The sequence below is a fragment of the Cydia amplana genome, chromosome Z (assembly GCF_948474715.1).
Source record: "Cydia amplana chromosome Z, ilCydAmpl1.1, whole genome shotgun sequence".
NCBI lineage: Eukaryota > Metazoa > Arthropoda > Insecta > Lepidoptera > Tortricidae > Cydia > Cydia amplana.
This window is the reverse complement of record NC_086096.1, coordinates 10163111-10182809: the sequence shown is the minus strand read 5'-3', so window position 1 is coordinate 10182809 and position 19699 is coordinate 10163111. Positions and strand designations below refer to the sequence as shown.

Sequence of the window (19699 nt, the reverse complement as noted above, 5' to 3'; positions counted from 1 at the left end):
GTGGAAAAGCAGTATGTGTCACATGGTAGTAAAATTATAGTTTGTCAGAGACGAGATAATCATACTATCATTGTATTAAATTAGTGTACGGTCGAAAGTATTAATTTGTGACCTATTTCGTACTTTGTCACAGTGACAATCAATATGAAAGTCGCTAGAGATTCATACTATTGTCACTGTGACAAGATACAAAATGGGTCATAAATAGAAACTTTCGACTGTACTAGCACCCAAAAGAAAAGGATGAGTATAGTTTTTTTGATCTTACAAGTGTTACTTACACTTGAATACCTCGCTACGCTTTTTCGTAGACTTTCGTGCAGTAGTCCGTTACTGCTTGAAGAACGAAAGCAAAACGAAAGAATCTCCTAGTGAGTATTGTATTCTTTGCTCCCAAAGGCCCCAGTACACAATGGGCCATCGCCGGCTACTCCAAGGGATGCAGCCATGCGGTAGAATGAGATAGCAATATCACTTGCTCCCTCTAACGCATAAATGCGTCCCTTGGAGTGGCCGGCGATGCCCAATTGTGTACTGGGGGCTTTAGCTTTGCTCTCAATTGACTCACAGGACTCACAGAACTTTCACGGCGATTTCGCAGTCTAGTTCGCGCCAAACATCAGCTGATCGAATTTAAGTGTGTTTTAGCACGTTTTAGCTAGGCTGCTGCCTTGTACAGTAGTTATTGATAGTTATACTTGGTCAACCAGATCTTGACAGTAGAAAAAGGCGGCAAATTTGAAAAATGTAGGCGCGAAGGGATATAGTCCCATAGAAAATTTGAATTTCGCGCCTTTTTTTTTACTTTTGTAAAAAAAGGCGCGAAATTCAAATTTTCTATGGGACTATATCCCTTCGCGCCTACATTTTTCAAATTTGCCGCCTTTTTCTTTAAAACCGTAAAATATAGCCTCCATAGAAAACACGCGTTCATTTTCATGCGCGCGATATTGCTATAGACATGCTATAGACCCATCCACACTCGTGCGCGTGAGTGTGGAGTGAGCTTATAGCGAATAGTGAAATTTCACCACGCCCACTTGGACTTGGCCATATAAAACGAACGGCAATTATGATTACTGATTATTATTATTAGGTATACATTTTGTAGAATAAAACAATTGTTATATCACGTAAAATAAATAAAAAAACTTTTATAAATATACTTGGTCAACCAGATCTTGACAGTAGAAAAAGGCGGCAAATTTGAAAAATGTAGGCTTGAAGGGATATCGTCCCATAGAAAATTTGAATGTCGCGCCTTTTTTTACTGACAAGATTTGGTTGACCAGCTATAACCAAAAACTTGTGTAGCAATACCCTTACTTTAGTGTTGCCATATCTGAAAACTAATTTAATATTTAAACAATTTCTAGACAAGAGTGAGTAGAGTGACAGTCCCCAGGTCTAAAATATTAGATTGGTTTTCTTGTTGCGTCGCGATTTTATTTGTGGTCGAGTAAATATTACATCCGTGAAGTAATTGTTTAAATTTTACTACAAGTAAGTTGTTCTTTATATTACTCAACAAATTGTAGAAACCTTTGTTGCGAAGGGAAACGCAACGATGGCACTGCGAGCTCATTTCTCCGTTTCCTAAAGTATATCCTCACCAATCATAATATAATACAACACAGTCAAGATGATGTCGTCGGGGCAGGAGTTGTTTTCTTTGTACGACAGCTCACCTGATACGCTGTTCGACATTAGTATGAATTACATCGTTAATAATCTAAATATAATTACGACATTGGATCCGAACACTCGATGGCGTAAGTTGAAAGACGATGTGATTCTACCTTCAGAGATTTGTGAAAAGTTCTTGGAGGCATACCAGAAGAGCAACAGAGTAAGTGATAGCATAGCGAACATATTCCGTGACCGAACACGCACCAGGTTGTCCGTGGTGAGACTTCGCAACTCGCGCATTACGGACGAGGGGTTCCGCTGCCTCATGGAGCACAAGCCCTTCGAGCTCGAAGTTGTCCAGTGCGAGTACCTTAGCCCCAGCTCCCTGGACATCATAAACAGCAACAGTCAAAACCTAGTCTCTCTAAAAGTGGGGCCTCTGACGTATGTTCTCTCACAAGACGAAACTCTCTTCCGACAGAGGGGATATATAATCGATGCGCCTAATTTGAGACGGCTCACCCGCCGAGGACTTGCAGTGTTTCCACTACTGCTTTTAAAGTCACTGACTAATCTAACACACTTAGACTTGTCTAAGACCACTTCGTCAAGCACCATTTGGGTTTTAAAAGATTTGAAAAACCTGAGATCTTTGATTTTGCACAGTGTGCACTGGACAAAGGATGTTATCGATTGGATAGCCACCTTGCATACTTTGAGACATTTGGATATCTCGCAGTCCAATGATAGGCATGGGAAATATTTCAAACCAAATGATGTTTTGGCTAAACTTATAAATAATCTTACGCTTTTGGAATCCTTGGATATATCAGGGACTAATCTCGCTGGTTCTGGGGCGGCAGCAGTATCCAACAGTGAAGGTACTTCAGATATTGACCAAGTGAGGTGTGATATACCTGGCTTAGCTGCCCGTGTCAACAGGCCACTGGAGTTTCTGGGCCTGTATGGGACACACCATGGAGCTTGCAAAAGGCATGACATTCCTGCCAAAGTGGTGAGTTAATGTTGAACCATAACTGCTATTGGTTTGTTGTTAATAATGGGACAGAATAATGATATCTATCATTTTTTTTAGATAACGGGTGATGCTAATGTGGAACAAATCTTGACTGCTGCAGCAGCATACATGGAAAGGCCAGCTATTCTTACACGTGTCCTCAATGACCTTTACTATTTGTTCCGCTATGAGAACAATGCTTACATAGGCCGAGCACTAGCAGTGGTCCTAGATGCAATGGATCAACATGTTTCAGAAAAGCATATACAGATATCTGGCAGGTCAGTGGAGTGAATTCTAGTCTTATTTAATATACAATCTACCTTGCTTTATTATTGAAACATGAATATGGTTACCAGATGAACATCTATGAGTATATAAGGTAATGGTACGAGTATTAAATACTATTGTATTTTTGTTCTAGTGCAACACTTTTCTACATAGTCAAAGGGAAAGAAAAAGGTCGTATAGGAATCAGGCTAAAAAAGCGAATAATCACTGCTCTCTTAGATGGAATGGAGGCTCACCTTGGCGATGACACAATGATGAGGAATGGGTGCCTCACATTATGCCAGTTCAAAATACCAACAGATGTTGTAAGTACTAATTAATTATCAATTACAGAACTTTTCTATTTAAGTGTGGATCATTATTATATATCGAGTCGCAAGTGCCGAGAGACATTATCTGCCGTATTTCTTCACAGTACCTAATACTACTTAAAGTGAGAGGGATAGTTCTGGCGCGCAACTAAAGTAGAATATACAAATCTCACTCATAAAACACTTAATTGACTTAATGAACTCATAAATATGCTGTAAATTACGGCTTAGACATAAAACCGTGCATTTTCGAAACTGATTAACATTTACAACCTTAAATATTTATAATAGCAATCCTTTGAAAATACTGACTAATAATTCTCACTATGTACTATGTTTTTGATATTACATTGTAATTTAATTATTATTGGTCACGTTTTAGCTGTTTGAATACGAGCGGGTAGTGCAAATCCTGCTGAATGGAGTGGCTGACGTGAACCAGGAGGGTTTCGTGCAGCGCATAGCGATATACCTCCTCAACTCGCTCGCTTGCCAGGTCGACGGCACCCAGAAGCAGTTCCTGGGCAACCATGGCGCGATAGGGGTTAGTAACCTTTTTATATACAGTAATTTCTCTTTACTCTTAAATCTAAGAAAGTTAAGCTAAGTAAAGATTACAATATACCTACTTAAGTATACCCATTTATCATTGTGCGCATTGAAACGTAAACAAGTAAGGTCAATACGGCTAAGCATGTCTGCGGGATAAGTGTAGCTGGCCTTCACATTGGGGCCTGTTTACACATTGATTAGGGTTTATTACGAGTTCATACATTTGCAACTTTTGATAAGTGGCAAATGTATCTGTTATAAACTCGCATAAACCCCTCAACTGCATTGTCTTGCCCCGTATACGTCCCAGACAATTTGGACTGTAATTAACAGTTGAAAGGTTAATAATTCAGTAGCAAATTTTTGACAACGGCGGCGTTCGAGGGGTTAAACACTAATCAATGTGTAAACAGGCCCCGGTATGACAGCCAATAACACTTACCTTGCAGCCACAGTTATAAGTGCGTAATTCCGTATTGACTTTACACTACTGAAGGGACTCTATTTGTCTTGATAGGAATTGTTACCTACCTTTATGGGGTGCTTTTTATGACTTTTTTTCGAATATTATGTAAAATTATGCAAAACCGAGACAGTAAATTACGTCAAATTATATTGTAAGTAATTTACTTGTACGATTAAATAAGCTTTTAACCATGTATGTGATTGATAAGGGAAATGTACGTATAACTTGTAGTAAAAACCTTTGTGACAGAACTTATGGACCGACTGAGTGCTTGCTTACGTTTTATGCCTTGCTTGCATTGCGAATTTACAGTTTACAATTTTAATGGATACGAAACCTTAATAGTTATTTACGATACAAGTGTGGAAAGTAGGAAATTTGCAACGAGTGGTGATAAATTAACCCACGACCGAAGGGAGTAGCGAAGTATGATAGAATGACTGTGTTTATGGCCATTCACACTTTTCTTTATCAAATGATATTTTTAGCTAACAAATGCCATGCTTATTTGAAAAATGCGAAGTCATTAGACGTTCGCATGAATTCGACCCCAATCTCATTATTTTGTAATTGAGTTCAAATCTACTTCGGCAAATTCTGATAATATAGATGCGGTGGGTACTGTGGGTAGGCGAACTCTTTGATGATTCAAACGAGGGTTATAAACATACCCCGAAATTTAGGGTGTGAAAATGATTATGTGTATTTATAACTTTATTTATTGTTCTAAATGTACTTAGAAATTTTAAAATAGTTTCTGTATTTACACTTTACACCTTTTTTTTAGCTCGTGTAAAACATTCCCACCCCCAAAAATCCGTAGTATTGTTATAAACGTCTCTAGCAATGCAATCTTATACTTAGGCAGGCGTGGCTCACTCCGCGATAACGTCGCTTTGCTACAGGTAGCTAAAAGTAGATACAGTCGTTCCGGCCCCAATTTTGGGAAAAGCCATAAGCCGCGCGTGGCGCTGTCGCCACCTAGCGGCCATATCTGTGCTGATCGTAATAGACGCGTTTTGTTAGAGAGTAAGTCTTCTGTACTTAGTACTATTATTTATTCTGTGACTTAGGCAACAATGAAAGCGTGTATCAGCAAATTTAATATGGACAGTTTTTTTTAAATGACACTTATCCCTACTTCCCTACTAAATCTACTCTATTATTATAAATGCGAATGTAACTCTTTCTTTCTGTCTGTATGTCTGTTACCTTCTTGCTTACAACTTGCTTTTGCTTGAGGTGAAATTTGGTATGGAGATATGTACTTTGAATCCCGGGGGAGGACATTATAAAATAGTTGTATCATGGAAATGATCATTCTAAGCTGATGGAAGTCGCGGACAGAAGCTATTTATAAGTCATAAATATGATAAAGTTACTTTTTACTAAACTTTTTAAATACAGCAGCTCTTGCAAATGACTTGCCTATCCACCCAGTAGGTGCTAGTAATTAAATAGTTCCGGCGCCTCCCTTGCAGTTAAAATAATCACAAACTGATCCGCGCCTCTACTTTGCACCACAAATGAAACAAATGGCATTCTATTAAGGTGACGTTGATTATATCATGCCGTTCATTATGTAACGCCACTTGCGAACTTTCATAAGCGTTTATTCCCACAGAATGTATGCGTTTGCTACAGTAGTAAGTTTTTCCCATTGACTTCGGTCTTGTAATATATTACGTAGGTTTTTAGTGGTAATTATGAAATCGAAAAAAAAAACGATATTGTATATTCTACTCCAAACCTTCTAGCAGTATTATCATTGCTTCACCCGAAGGAGTGAAGCGTATTACTGAGCCAGAACCCTTTTGTTTTGCTGCAACGCACACAGTACATTTATTGATATCTGTTTTCTGTTTTATCTGTCAATGTGTGAATTGTGGCAAGCTAATTAATGGTTTATCTATCTATCTATCAAACCATCTGGCCAAACTTTCTGCATGAAAGTATTTCCATCTAACTATCTATGAAGGGTCAAGGGATATCGCAGAAGAGCAGACGAATCGCCTGATGGTTAGCGATTACCGTCGCCCATGGACACCCAGAGGGGTTGTAAGTGCGTTGCTAGCCTTTAAGATGGGAGTACGCTCTTTTCTTGAAGGTTTCATGGTCGTATTGGTCCGGAAATACCGCAGACGACAGTTCACTCCACAGTTTAACTGTGCGAAAGTGTGTCCTTAGCATGTTCTACCTACACAAATTGACGGATTTTAAAGAATATTATATAGTACGTAACGTACATCATAATAACACATACGGGGGTCAGTTAGTTATTAGTCACCAGAGATAAGACCTAACTAGATCGATTTTTCGCCCCCGAAAATCCCCATATTTATAGCAAATGTCATCAAGCTCGTTAGAGCCGTTTCCGAGATCCCCGAAATATTAATATAAGAATTGCTTGTTTAAAGGTATAAGATGAAACTTATCAGTTATCACATAACATATAATGTCAAATATTCTGCCACTGCCCACCAAGAACAATGACTTAGTGTCTATTTATGAATACATTCTCGTTTTCTTAGTAGGTACTTAAGATATCCATTACAAGTCTGTATATTGTGTATTGATCTGAAGTTATTGAGTATGTGACGCCAGTCTACTCCCACCCATGGCGGGCTTGTTTGTGTAGATATTGTATTAGGTGACGCTTTGTATTAAAACACCTTTTGACCTTTACGGTGTGCTGTTATTGACATGTGTTAATGCATTGTACCGACGGTACGGGATATGATACCTACCTATTTTTAGATAATATCTGCCTTCAGATACCTAAGTAATAGTTTGAACTCTAATAAGTGTCATTGCCGAGTAGGTATCTTGATGCAACAGGTACAGTCACGCTCCGTAATTGTTACGCTATTTAGGGTTCTATCTAAATTTGACTTTCCATAGCGTAATTATGGAACAACTAATTTAGCTAGGACCTTAAATTGCGTAACAATCCCATGTGGTGACTGTATATTGGTTTACTTCAGGCAAGTAATGGTAAATTGGGGTAGTCACGGCCACTTCCAGCTATCTGTTAAAGTTAATTATAAAGTTTTGGGTGTGTCCGATTTATATATGTATTACTGGGCATGATTTGTTTACCATTAGAAAAGTACCTTCTTGCTTGTGCTATTCATTTTATTCTAGCAATAATCAATAAGCTTTGTCCTTTGATAAACACAACATGTGACTGAAATTGCGAAATAAGATTGGTATATTTGTTTTAATTAACCATGTATTGCATTGCATTTCCATTTGAATGTATTTTCGATTTTAAATACCGTTTGTTGTAAAAACTGTTGTTTTAAAATATTACTAAACTTAAGTAGCGCGAATTTAGCAAAGAGCAAATGAAAATTGAAATCAAGGACACGTTCTGGTAGATTGTATTACGCTGCTGCTGTATTATGTGTATGTGTAACAGTTTAGCATGTATGTATTAATATTGTACTTTAATGGCGGGACGACTAGGACGCATTCAACCCGAATTGGTAGGAAAATACAAATGACTGGGTCGAGTGGAGGGCTTTGCCCAACCGTAGGACACTAAATCAGGCTTAAAAAAACGCTAACCACTTCATTTTATAAATGCACTAATTTAGTTTGAGCTGCTGCCGCGCAACTGCGAATGTATTGCGACCCAAATATGAAATATGTAACATTAAGAAGTTATGTTACACTCTGGCATTATTCGACACAATGTTGCAGTTTCCGAAAGCGTTGTTATCAGGCGGTCTCGCATCGGTCTATTCAGCCACCAAATACGGTGTTTCCCCGGATCATAAATCGCCTACACCAGACGAAAGGGCCAATGATGATTATGTTGCGAAATAAGTGTAATTTGCCCCATTTTGTGTAATTCGGTATCAAGAGAAATACCAATGCTACATCTTCTAATGTTACATGAATATAGCTTTTAATATTTTTGTTTGAATCTTCGTTTATAACTTAAGCTGAACCCGTTTTGTCTATTATTAATGTTTTAGATTTGAGATATATTTTTTGCACAAGTTTCATAACGCTCTTATAGTAAGTCATGAACGTAATTTGTCTCCTATGATCCACCTAGCTGGAACATGAAGGTGATCCATAGCTGTAGGTATATTAAATTGAAATTCTACTGAGTGTGTTGCTCGCATTGTAGTACTTGAACTGTTCATCTATCCTTGTTAGGAACGCCAATGTATGGTGTCTGCGAATCTTCGTCACAATGTGGGTAGTATCTCGTACTCTGGAATTTAATACTGGAAATACAAACACGTCGAGATGAGCTAACAAAACGAAATTGATTACAGAAAATGTTGAACCTGATCGCCGATCGGCTGGAGCGGCGGCTGTGCGACGACGTGCTGGAGGTGGCGTGGTCCACCATGTGGAACGTCACCGACGAGACGCCGCAGAACTGCCGGCGCTTCCTCGACAACCGCGGCATGGAGTTCTTCCTCGCCTGTCTGAAGGTTGTCTTCCTACAACCCACTACTTTACCATAATAGACGCTTAACAACACATTCAACTTTCCTCTGTCAAAAATATAACTAATCGAGCTCTTTTTTAACCCCCAACGGGAAAAGACTGGTGGTAGGAATCATAGGATGAACCGATTTGAGAGTTTTTTTTAATATGAAACTGTTGTCGACATGGTTCTAAGCTTCTAAGATATGCTTCGGCGCATAAGAGGGGCGCTTTTAATGTCAAAAGTTAACCAGAGACCCGACCACCCTTTATTCTCCAAACCCCTTTCGATGGACGCCAATTTTCAATAGATACCTCAGTGTAAAGCCAACTGGTTCTAATTGATATATCTCACAGATAGAGCACTGACAGATCTTATTAATGAGATGTTTGTTTGTCGCAGAGCTTTCCAGACAAGGAGGAGTTGTTGCGCAACATGATGGGCCTGCTGGGCAACGTGGCCGAGGTGGCAGAGCTGCGCCCGCAGCTCATGAACAAGCTGTTCCTGTCCGTGTTCTACGAGCTGCTCGAGTCCTCCAGCGATGGTATCGAGGTACGTGTCCGGTATACTAGACTGATGTCACAACATGATGGGCCTCCTGGGCAACGTGGCCGAGGTGGCGGAGCTGCGCCCGCAGCTCATGAACAAGCTGTTCCTGTCCGTGTTCTACTAGCTGCTCGAGTCCTCCAGCGACGGTATCGAGGTACGTGTCCGGTATACTAGACTGATGCCACAACATGATGGGCCTGCTGGGCAACGTGGCCGAGATGGCGGAGCTGCGCCCGCAGCTCATGAACAAGCTGTTCCTGTCCGTGTTCTACTAGCTGCTCGAGTCCTCCAGCGACGGTATCGAGGTACGTGTCCGGTATACTAGACTGATGTCACAACATGATGGGCCTCCTGGGCAACGTGGCCGAGGTGGCGGAGCTGCGCCCGCAGCTCATGAACAAGCTGTTCCTGTCCGTGTTCTACTAGCTGCTCGAGTCCTCCAGCGACGGTATCGAGGTACGTGTGCGGTACACTAGACTGATGTCACAACATGATGGGCCTGCTGGGCAACGTGGCCGAGGTGGCGGAGCTGCGCCTGCATCTGATGAACAAGCTGTTCCTGTCCGTGTTCTACGAGCTGCTAGAATCCTCTAGCGACGGTATCGAGGTACGAGTCCGGTATACTAGACTGATGTCACAACATGATGGGCCTCCTGGGCAATGTGGTCGAGGTGGCGGAGCTGCGCCCGCAGCTAATGAACAAGCTGTTTCTGTCCGTGTTCTACGAGCTGCTCGAGTCCTCCAGCGACGGTATCGAGGTACGTGTCCGGTATACTAGACTGATGTCACAACATGATGGGCCTCCTGGGCAACGTGGCCGAGGTGGCGGAGCTGCGCCCGCAGCTCATGAACAAGCTGTTTCTGTCCGTGTTCTACGAGCTGCTCGAGTCCTCCAGCGACGGTATCGAGGTACGTGTCCGGTATACTAGACTGATGTCACAACATGATGGGCCTCCTGGGCAACGTGGCCGAGGTGGCGGAGCTGCGCCCGCAGCTCATGAACAAGCTGTTCCTGTCCGTATTCTACGAGCTGCTCGAGTCCTCCAGCGACGGTATCGAGGTACGTGTCCGGTATACTAGACTGATGTCACAACATGGCGGGGGTCCCGGGTGACGTGGCCGAGGTGGCGGAGCTGCGCCCGCAACTCATGCACAAGCTGTTCCTGTCCGTGTTCTACGAGCTGCTCGAATCCTCTAGCGACGGTATCGAGGTATTGAGCCTATTATTAAAATACTTAGAAGAGTAAAATATGCAATATGTCAAAAGCCAATAGTATGGATCCATAATGAAAACTGTCGCCATTTGTTGTGCAGGTGAGCTACAACGCGGCGGGCGTGCTGGCGCACATGGCGTCGGACGGCCCCGCGGCGTGGACTGTGGAGGAGCCCGAGCGCGAGGCGGTGCTGGCGCGCGTGGCGGCCGCGGTCGAGCGCTGGGACCTGCACGCCGAGCGCAACATCAACTACCGCTCCTTCGAGCCCATCCTCAGCCTGCTGCACGCGCACCACACGCCGCAGTGCCAACACTGGGCCGTCTGGGCGCTCGCCAACCTCACCACCGTCTACCGTAAGCACCAAACACAATAAGTGCCACTTGCACCATTCCACTAACTCGGGGTTAACCGGTTATACCTGGAGTTAATATGGTTACCAGTACAATTTGACACTGGGTTAATGGTTTAACCGCTTAACCACAGGTTAGTGGGATGGTGCAAGTGGCCCTAAGACTCGGTTGCACCAAACTGTTCGTATAGTTAAAGAGTTCGCTAAATTTTTATGTATGGGAAGTTTCATAGTAAAGCGACGGAGCGCGCCGGTTGACGTTGACCAGTCTGTCAAATGTGGTTGGTGCAACTGGCCCTAAGAGTCGGTTGCACTAAAGCGTCTGGCACCGTTCAAATGTTCGCTATATTTGATTGTCAGCGTTAAATAGATAGTGACAACTAAAATGCTCAAATGTATGGATGGAATAAGGATGTGTTACTACATATTTGGCCACTTTAACTGTCACTATCTACTTGATGCTGACTGTATGGGAAGTCTCATAGTTCACTGCTGAGTGACGTTGGTCACTTGTGATTGATGCGACTGGCCCTACTCATGCTTAATCTTAACCAATGATGTTGAACTATCTGGCCTGCTTGGAATCTATCCCTACGGACCTATAGGTAGCTTAAGGGTTTTAAAAAAAAAAACGCGTCACAGATTTCAATTTTAACTAGGCATTAAAACTACGATATAAATAAAAGATACCAACGAAGTGTTTATTAAAACTCGTTTTTAAAATGGTAGCTAAACAACTATAAAGCTAAAGTTTCACGCCCTAATTTTTTACATGAAATTATAACTGAAAAGGGGATTCCATTTGATAGTTAGCCATTTTGATGCCTTTGTACCTTAAATATTATCTTGCGATCTGAACAAGATAAATAAGTAGTTTGACCCTTGTAACGTATTTGTTGTTGGTACCGTTTCAGCTGACAAGTACTGCGGCTTGGTGGAAGCAGAGGGCGGGCTCAAGCTGCTGGTGGACCTGCTAAACCACCCCTCGCCTTACGAGCTCATCAAGGACCTCGCCTGCACCGTCATCGGGAACTGCGCGCGCTACGCCAACCGCGCCACGCCCCCGCTGCCCGTCCCGCTCTCCCCGGACAATTAACTAACGGAGTACTTCGAGGACATCAGTCCTCGGGTGGACGATTAGCCCCGTGCGAACAATTAAGGTATCTTACCAAGGGTCGGCACACCCCGGCTAGAGTATTGAGACATCTGAGAACTAAGATCTTTACCGGGCTTACCGACCCTTTCAATGCCATTCACCTAATACAAAAGTGTCACTATTACTACAAACTGTTTACCCTTTTTCTAAATGCTACATAATTCGAAGTATAGGCATTTATGGTCTTTGGACAAACGAATTCGTTGCATACCACAAACATAAGTTACATTGAAACCTTATTAACCACTTATTTTTCGTCTGCCAAGCAAAAATATATTAATTTTCCCGCAATGCAACATAATAAGATTAAAGCTGACGACCAGACTACAACGATGTAACTTATGAAAGTGGTAGTAGTGTACCTTTTTCTTTGAATGGTGAATGTTGCGGTTCAACGGTGAACTCGCTTCTGCATAATCCTGCAAACGTCTTTGCTAACAACAAAGGCTGCCAAATTATGTCCATCTGATAAAAGTTTTAAAACAAACAAACAAAACATACTTTCATGCGCTTTCGTTAAATATCTTGAAATCTAGATTGCATTTGTCAGGCAGTTAAGTTTAGTGAACGGGATAAATAGTAGTGAACTTCAGCAGCGAGTCACCAAACACCCGCCAGTAGGGTACTCCATGACATCGACCAGCGCGACCAGGGCTCTTTCCCGCAGGAATTAGTTGTAAACGAATTTATTAATGGGATTTGAACTTTATTCCCCTTTCGTAGGATTTGTGTTAGTCTAAGCAAATTAGCATAGTCTACACGAGCGAGGCCACTGTACATCTAATCGGGTTTTATTATAGCGTTAAATCGAGCTTAGTGACGCGGTTCATTGCTTGGAGATTCCAGGCATCGGTGACCGAGAAACGCTGCCCTGCATGTAATGGAAATAATGTTACAGTCAATACACCGTGTTTTTTTTTATTTCCGTTAATTTCGAGGGTGCATTCCTGAGCTTAAATCAAGTAACTTTCTCAAAGACACCGATATTCTAATTAACTCCATTTCGGAGATAATCAATAATTTATTTTTTTCCTATAAGGCAGAGGCCTGTCCTCTGTTTCCTATAAGGTAGAGGATTGTCTTGTAGAGACAAGCTTGTACACTTACCTTAGGGCCGGTTTACATATTGATTTGTGTTTAGAATGAGTTCATACATTTGCTACTAAACTTAAGTACAATCTCGGTCGATCGATGTTCGAAATGACATTGATATGTCACAGATTTCAATTGTTTGGTTGAGTTAAATGTAAAGCCCGTGTTACAACAACGCTTTATGCTACATTTAATTAGTTTTTAAACTTATTTTTTTTTTGTAAAAAAAAAACAAAAAAAAAACTTTTTTTTGAAAATTAACTATGCCATTTAGTTCTCTTAAATGTACTTAACCATACCCCGAAGTTAACGGAATTCAATAAAAACACGGTGTATAATACATTATTTAAAATGTGCTTGCAATGGGACAGTGGTGACAATTTGTTCAAAAATCATGGTTAGTAATTCGCATATTACTCCAAGCAATGATCGTGAAAGCACCTTTAGATAAATCTACACATCTACTTGTCTGTTGAAACCGAAACAAATTATATGTAACACATTATATCGTTTATTCTATGTACACTAGTGAGTTATTTTTAGTGTTTATATATTAAGTGTATTGATTGTGTACATACGTTATGATACTGTAGGTATATTTATTTCAATTTCTTCTATAATAAAAAAAGTATTAATACAACTTCACTAAACTCTGTGTATTTTAAATAAGTAAATAAATACGTGTCACATTGTGCTATAAAACCAATATGTTGTACTTATTATTATGAAACAAAATTGTAAATGTCAATCAATATACTACATGTATTTCAAAGCCATTAACATTGACGAAGGACGCTAATTGTAATAACATTAAATAATAACGATATACCATTATGTAGACAATTGATGAGTCTATATATTGAGTTGAATAACTGTCTCCCGAAATGTCGTTATTCTTCACAAATTGTTGTTTGCAGATAATGCAGCAAAACCGAATTATTATATTGCTTGAGCAGAGATTATGCTGCTAGTTAGGAAAGTGATACCAACAATGACACAGTCAACCACCATTTGTAAACCTCATGGCTTGATATGGTCAATGGTCAGCTGGGTGATTTGCTGTTAGTTTTTATATACCCACCAACATAACTGCTGCACATCGGATTGAATATATGTCACATGGAATCTTGTCGTGCAGCATTCGGTAGTGTGATACAATTTTAAACTATATTTTCGCAACCTTGTTCTGGATACCTTTATATCTAGATTACGATCACAGTAGATTTTGACATCTAGTTACTTAATCCAAATATTATATGGCTAAATTTACACTCCCGGCTAACATATCTATGAATACAATGTGCATTTCGTCGACGACTGACGAGCCTTGTTCGAACATAAGGTTGAACAGACTTTAGCATAACGGTATAACTACACGTATGAGCAGATAATGAGTAATACATTAGTGCTCCGCGCGAATCGGAGTCAAACCACCAATGGAATCCGCCATGGCACCGCTATTGAGTTCGATCACTCATGTCTCGCTTAACTCGGAGAGGTTCGTGAAGTACTTGAGTTGTAGGCAACTGTTATCGAGTAGAAGGTAGCTTAGGGACTGAGTCTAGTTTATTTTATTTCTTTATTAGGCAAATCCTGAACCACACTAGTAATCTAATCAACCATTAGAACTCGTCAACTGTCTGTGTTAAGCGGTAGACATGAAGTATAAGACTATGAATTCATAGAATAGTTGTAATAGCCATCTGTATGTACTTCTAATGTAACGAATTGAAAATACTTTTATCAGGACACTTCTATACCCTGTCTTATATTTTAAGTTTACATAGATTATTAAAGAGGTCAAGTTTGTAATTATACACGTTTTTATTGTAGTCTTTGGGATTTTGCGGAACATGGGATAACGACTCCCGACCCTTATAACTATTCTAGTTAACTTACATTCTATTTTTCGATAATTGTAGGTTAAGTTGAATCAAAATATATGAAGGATCTAATAGGTGTATGTAGCGACGGTGATTAGTACATTTAGTACAGCACGAAGCAGTACAATGAGTGCGGCGGCGGGCACGTGTGCCACGGGTCGCGCGTGTCGGCCGTTGCGGGTTGCGGGAAGATGTTCTAACTGTACTGGTCACTGACGGTGGCGCCCTATTATTATATTTCTGTAGTAACAGAAAAAGAGCTAATTTTGTTAGAATAGTTTGCTAACTTAAAATATTAAATAAATTCCAATATTCCAATGTTATTGTAATATTGGTACCTAAAAACAGGTTTTTAATAACTACTTGATCATAGTATTTCAATACTTTTCTCTTATTATTTTTTCAAGGAAATTAGTTATTATATTAAAAAGGAAAAGGACACTGAATTCACTAAATACATAATGTGTACCAACGATTCGTTATAAAAAATAGGTATTAAGCAATAAAATGAAGCCATAGGATACTTAGATAATAGTACTACGTACAGTCAGCAGCAGAAGTTGCTAAGGGGGCGAGATGTCCAAAATACCTTGACACGCTCTTATTCTCTTAACAATAAAGTCGTGTTAGGATCATATTGATTGGAAGAAGGAAGCTTAGAATATGAACGAATGAAATGCTATCGTTGACACTGTTATTTGGTCATTCGTAACCCTTTTTGCAACTACATAACGTCTACTAGTGATCAGAATATGAATATTGCAAATAAAACCCTGTTACCGTGTGTGCAGAGAATTAAATTTAGTCCTTAAGCACGGCTTGCACCATCCCACTAACCCGAGGTTAACCCGTTAAACCTGAAGTTACCATGGTTACCAGAACAATTTGACACTGAGTTAACTGCTTAACTGGTTAACCCCGGGTTAGTCGGGTGGTGCAAGTGGCGCTAAGTCAACTTAACACGAGGTTGTAACACTCGGATATCATTATTATTATTCATTGGGTGTTATGGGCCACGTCGACCAAGCAGTGATCTATTGTGACGGCCCATTAAAGTTCATTACTAATGCCCGTTGAATCCAGAAAATTCCAGATTCTTTGGGCCGTAATGTTCTGTACCTCATAGGGTTGCAATACATGCCGCCCTAAGTATGTACTCGTGGACGAGGAATGTGTTGAAGTTCTGACTGTTTAAATTTACATTGTAGTGTAAAGGTCAAGGTAATATAAAATGATTCCATCGGACGGGTTGGCGGAGATGATAACAGGACTCGGACGTGTATGAACTTAATAAAATTCGTTTATTGTCTCTTAGGTGCAATTAATCAGGAACTCGACTTTATGGTTTTAAAATTGTCTCCGCGAACAGACACATTTTATAATTAAATTGAACAATAATAAATGACATACACATAGAGCGTGACGTAAAATAGGAGTAGGGAAAAGTGTGGAGGATTCGTACACTTATTGTACCTGTAAGTCTTGCAAGACAAAAGCTAATTACTATTTGAATACATAATATATTAAATGCTATTGAGTCGTCTAATATATAGGTACCTGGCCTTCATAATAATACACTGTGGTGTTTGGGATATCCACTGCTAGTTTATGTAAAAAAAAAGTACGCTCCTTGGCGGGTAGCATTTAGGTCTTACATCACTTCTATCTTTTCAGGATAATTGATCCATCTCTTATCTCCCTCTGTGTGTATTATTCACACTTTTCCCTGTTGGTTTTAGATCATATTTTTTTAAATTTTGACCGGATCTTTGTCCCTAATGGAATTGAAATGATGATTTTTCTATAATTTTTTTAATATGGACCTAATACAATTAATTTAAGATTTTTAGCATACAATATTAAATAAAATTGTAAATGTGATCAGCGTTCTAGAGGATATATTATATAAATATTAGTATATACATATTAGTATATGCATATAACATTTTTATCGCTGTAGCTTCGTTTTTAGATTTTTAGTTAGAATTTATAAATTGTGAACATCAAATTATCGAGCATGGAGTGAAACGCGATGTAATTATTTCATTTGCTTTGATTTCGTCACCTGATATAATAGGTAGTTTTAAGATTTGTTTGTATTTTTGTTTTAGTTGTTGTGGAATTATTCTCTCCTAACCAATTATTTAGTTCGTTCAGTTATGCTTTTTTTTATTAAGTCAAGTTTTAGTAAATAGTGAATCACCTGAATCTTGAGTGCTTTTATTTCTATTACGATTGTTATTTGGTTTGATTTTCTGAATTCACCTTTAGGATGTTCTGTGCTTTCTATTCGTGTTTGAAGCTCCTTTGTTCAATGTCAGGCAAATTAAATAATTGTTCCGCCCAATTGTTAAAATAAAAACTGTTTACGCTAGTTATGAGCAATTCTTGTAACCAATTTGATAATCATGTGTGTCCTAAACATGACTTTTATCAAACATTGTTTTATTATTTTTATTATATTAGTAACAAAATAGCCTAAAATATATAAATTATTTGTTAGATGCATCATCTGGATTAACTTTATTCCTTTAATGTTAAAGCTGTTATTTATATCGAATACACTGTCTTTAGTAAAGGAAATGTCGTTTTAGAGATTGCATGTTATAAATAAATAAATTATTTAAAGTTAGTCTCTTATTTTCACATTATAGTAGTCAACCACCCCCGTTCGCGTGAACTGATGTTAACAAATATATGTGTTTAATACCTCGTGTGCCTACTCGTAAGTATTCTCATATGTCGTGTCTGTTCCCGAAAAACAACACAATTTTAATGCACTCGAAACTAAATTACAACCAAAAGTTAAGCTCCCTTTGGATACTTACACAAAATAATTTTTTCGTTGTTCTGGGGTTACAAAGGAGGTTATTCTGGAAACATTTACGCCTTTATTCATAAAACTTTACGAGTCCGATTTAGTTAAATTATGTTTTTATCCCTTTCTTACAAATAGGTACATATAAGGCAAAGTGACTTAAAGACAAATGATTCATAGCTAATTCAGGCCAGGGGGCCGATTTTTGAAATTCCACCGCTCGCTTTCGTGTTATTTCGTTCAGTAATATCTCCACTACTAGGCATGTAAATTCTACTAATAGAATTGAAAACCAGTGGTCAATACGCTACATGACTAATTCTCATTTATGGTATCAATCGATCGGGTTTGATTTAGGATCAAATGTCTATATGGGACCCATTGCATTAAAGTAACACAAAAGTCAGAAATTGTAGTCAAAGGCCGACAGTCGCACTTCACTCGCGAAACGTCCTAAACAAAACGAGAAGGGAACGTGACGTCAAGGTTTCTGGGAGCCCATCTTGTAGTATGGACAAAACAAGAAAATTGCGTTTATGTATATAGTTGCTATACAATATTTTTTTGGATGAAATTTAAGGAATCGAATGGTACCCTTACTTTTGTCGTTTTTGGAAGTTAAAAAAAAAACTTAAATTTTGAAACTTTCAGGTCCTGTATTTTTGTAATTTTACAATATTTTATTTTAATATCCACATTATTGTGATAAATTGCTCGTTTGCTATAGCTGGTCAAGCAGATCTTGTCAGTAGAAAAAGGCGGCAAATTTGAAAAAGTGTAGGCGCGAAGGGATATCGTCCCATGAAAAATTTGAATTTCGCGCCTTTTTTTACTGACAAGATTTGGTTGACCAGCTATATCTATTTTAATAGATTTTGTTATAAAATTCAACATGTGTCATCATCCCTATATGTACCACTCGATTCCAAATGACTATCACTCGTATTTTAAAAATTAGCATTTCGCCGTTTTCCACCGGTTTTCGAGTGACAAAATCGAGCGATCAAAATTCAAAAATCGGCCCCCAGTAACGCGTTTATGAATAACGCCTACTGGCACCGTGCGAAGAGCACGGTGGGAGTAAGTAAAGCGATCGCAGCGCATGCGGTGGTAAAAATTGGCACTAACGGAATGTTAGCGTCTTTAACATTTCATACAAGTTATATGGCTCGAAATGGATGGGCACGTCAAAGTATGGCTATTTGTACGTAACGTACGTAAACAACCACCTTTTGTAATCTTGAAGTGGGTTAAAAAAGAAAACAAATGCTTATACAACAAAGTATACTTTATTTTTCATACCTACCTAACATCTCAATCATAATGTTAATGAACTAACATATTGAAATATTCATAACTCTAAATATATTTCGTGACATAACTCGTTTCATGCTATATAAAATATTTCAATAGGCGCATGCTGTAATAAAATTAATTAATTATATTTACTATTAAAAATTAAAACTAACAATTCTAAACCGCTAAATTTATCACAAGAATCTATTTTGTGCTCTCATAAGTAAATATGTACTAGTAATGTTCTACACTTATTTCATTATTGGGGTCCACCTATTACCTATATAATTTTAATATTTGTAGTAGGTAATCAATTTGTCAAAATTTGTATATCGTTATCCGTGACAGTGGATTCAAGACTCATATTTTTGCAAACGCATACGCTTGTGCATAATTACATTAGATAATATTTAGATATATTTATATGTATGTATAGACAAGTATAGATGAGATAAGCAGTATAGGTAATAAAGGTTGATAAGTGAGATAACTAAATTAAAAGGTGTACAATGGGTGGCACGTGGCACTCGGCACTCAATACAAAACGGTTGACGTAAGCTATTTAGTCGCTTAGTACAGTCGACAAACTGACGTTGCCATTCGAGACGTGTCTTGTTAGCTTGCA

The 19699-nt window shown here is 39.1% G+C and overlaps 1 protein-coding gene across 1 annotated transcript; it reads left to right on the top strand.

The window, feature by feature from the left end:
- The first annotated feature begins 1396 nt into the window (after positions 1-1396).
- Positions 1397-11991, top strand: LOC134661946 (protein zer-1 homolog). The gene is made up of 8 exons (XM_063518198.1): positions 1397-2644; positions 2726-2928; positions 3072-3243; positions 3632-3793; positions 8560-8721; positions 9120-9269; positions 10581-10833; positions 11744-11991. The coding sequence occupies exons 1-8, from the start codon at positions 1643-1645 to the stop codon at positions 11923-11925; spliced, it is 2286 nt and encodes a 761-aa protein (XP_063374268.1). The 5' UTR covers positions 1397-1642; the 3' UTR covers positions 11926-11991.
- The last annotated feature ends 7708 nt before the right edge of the window (positions 11992-19699 follow it).

What these genes read in the sequence shown, in the direction of transcription:
- LOC134661946 (XM_063518198.1), top strand. Translation starts at nt 1,643, where the DNA reads ATGATGTCGTCGGGGCAGGAGTTGTTTTCTTTGTACGACAGCTCACCT. An exon ending in GCAACCATGGCGCGATAGGG is followed by an intron (nt 3,794 to 8,559) that starts GTTAGTAACCTT and finishes AATTGATTACAG; the next exon opens with AAAATGTTGAACCTGATCGC. An exon ending in TCTTCCTCGCCTGTCTGAAG is followed by an intron (nt 8,722 to 9,119) that starts GTTGTCTTCCTA and finishes TGTTTGTCGCAG; the next exon opens with AGCTTTCCAGACAAGGAGGA.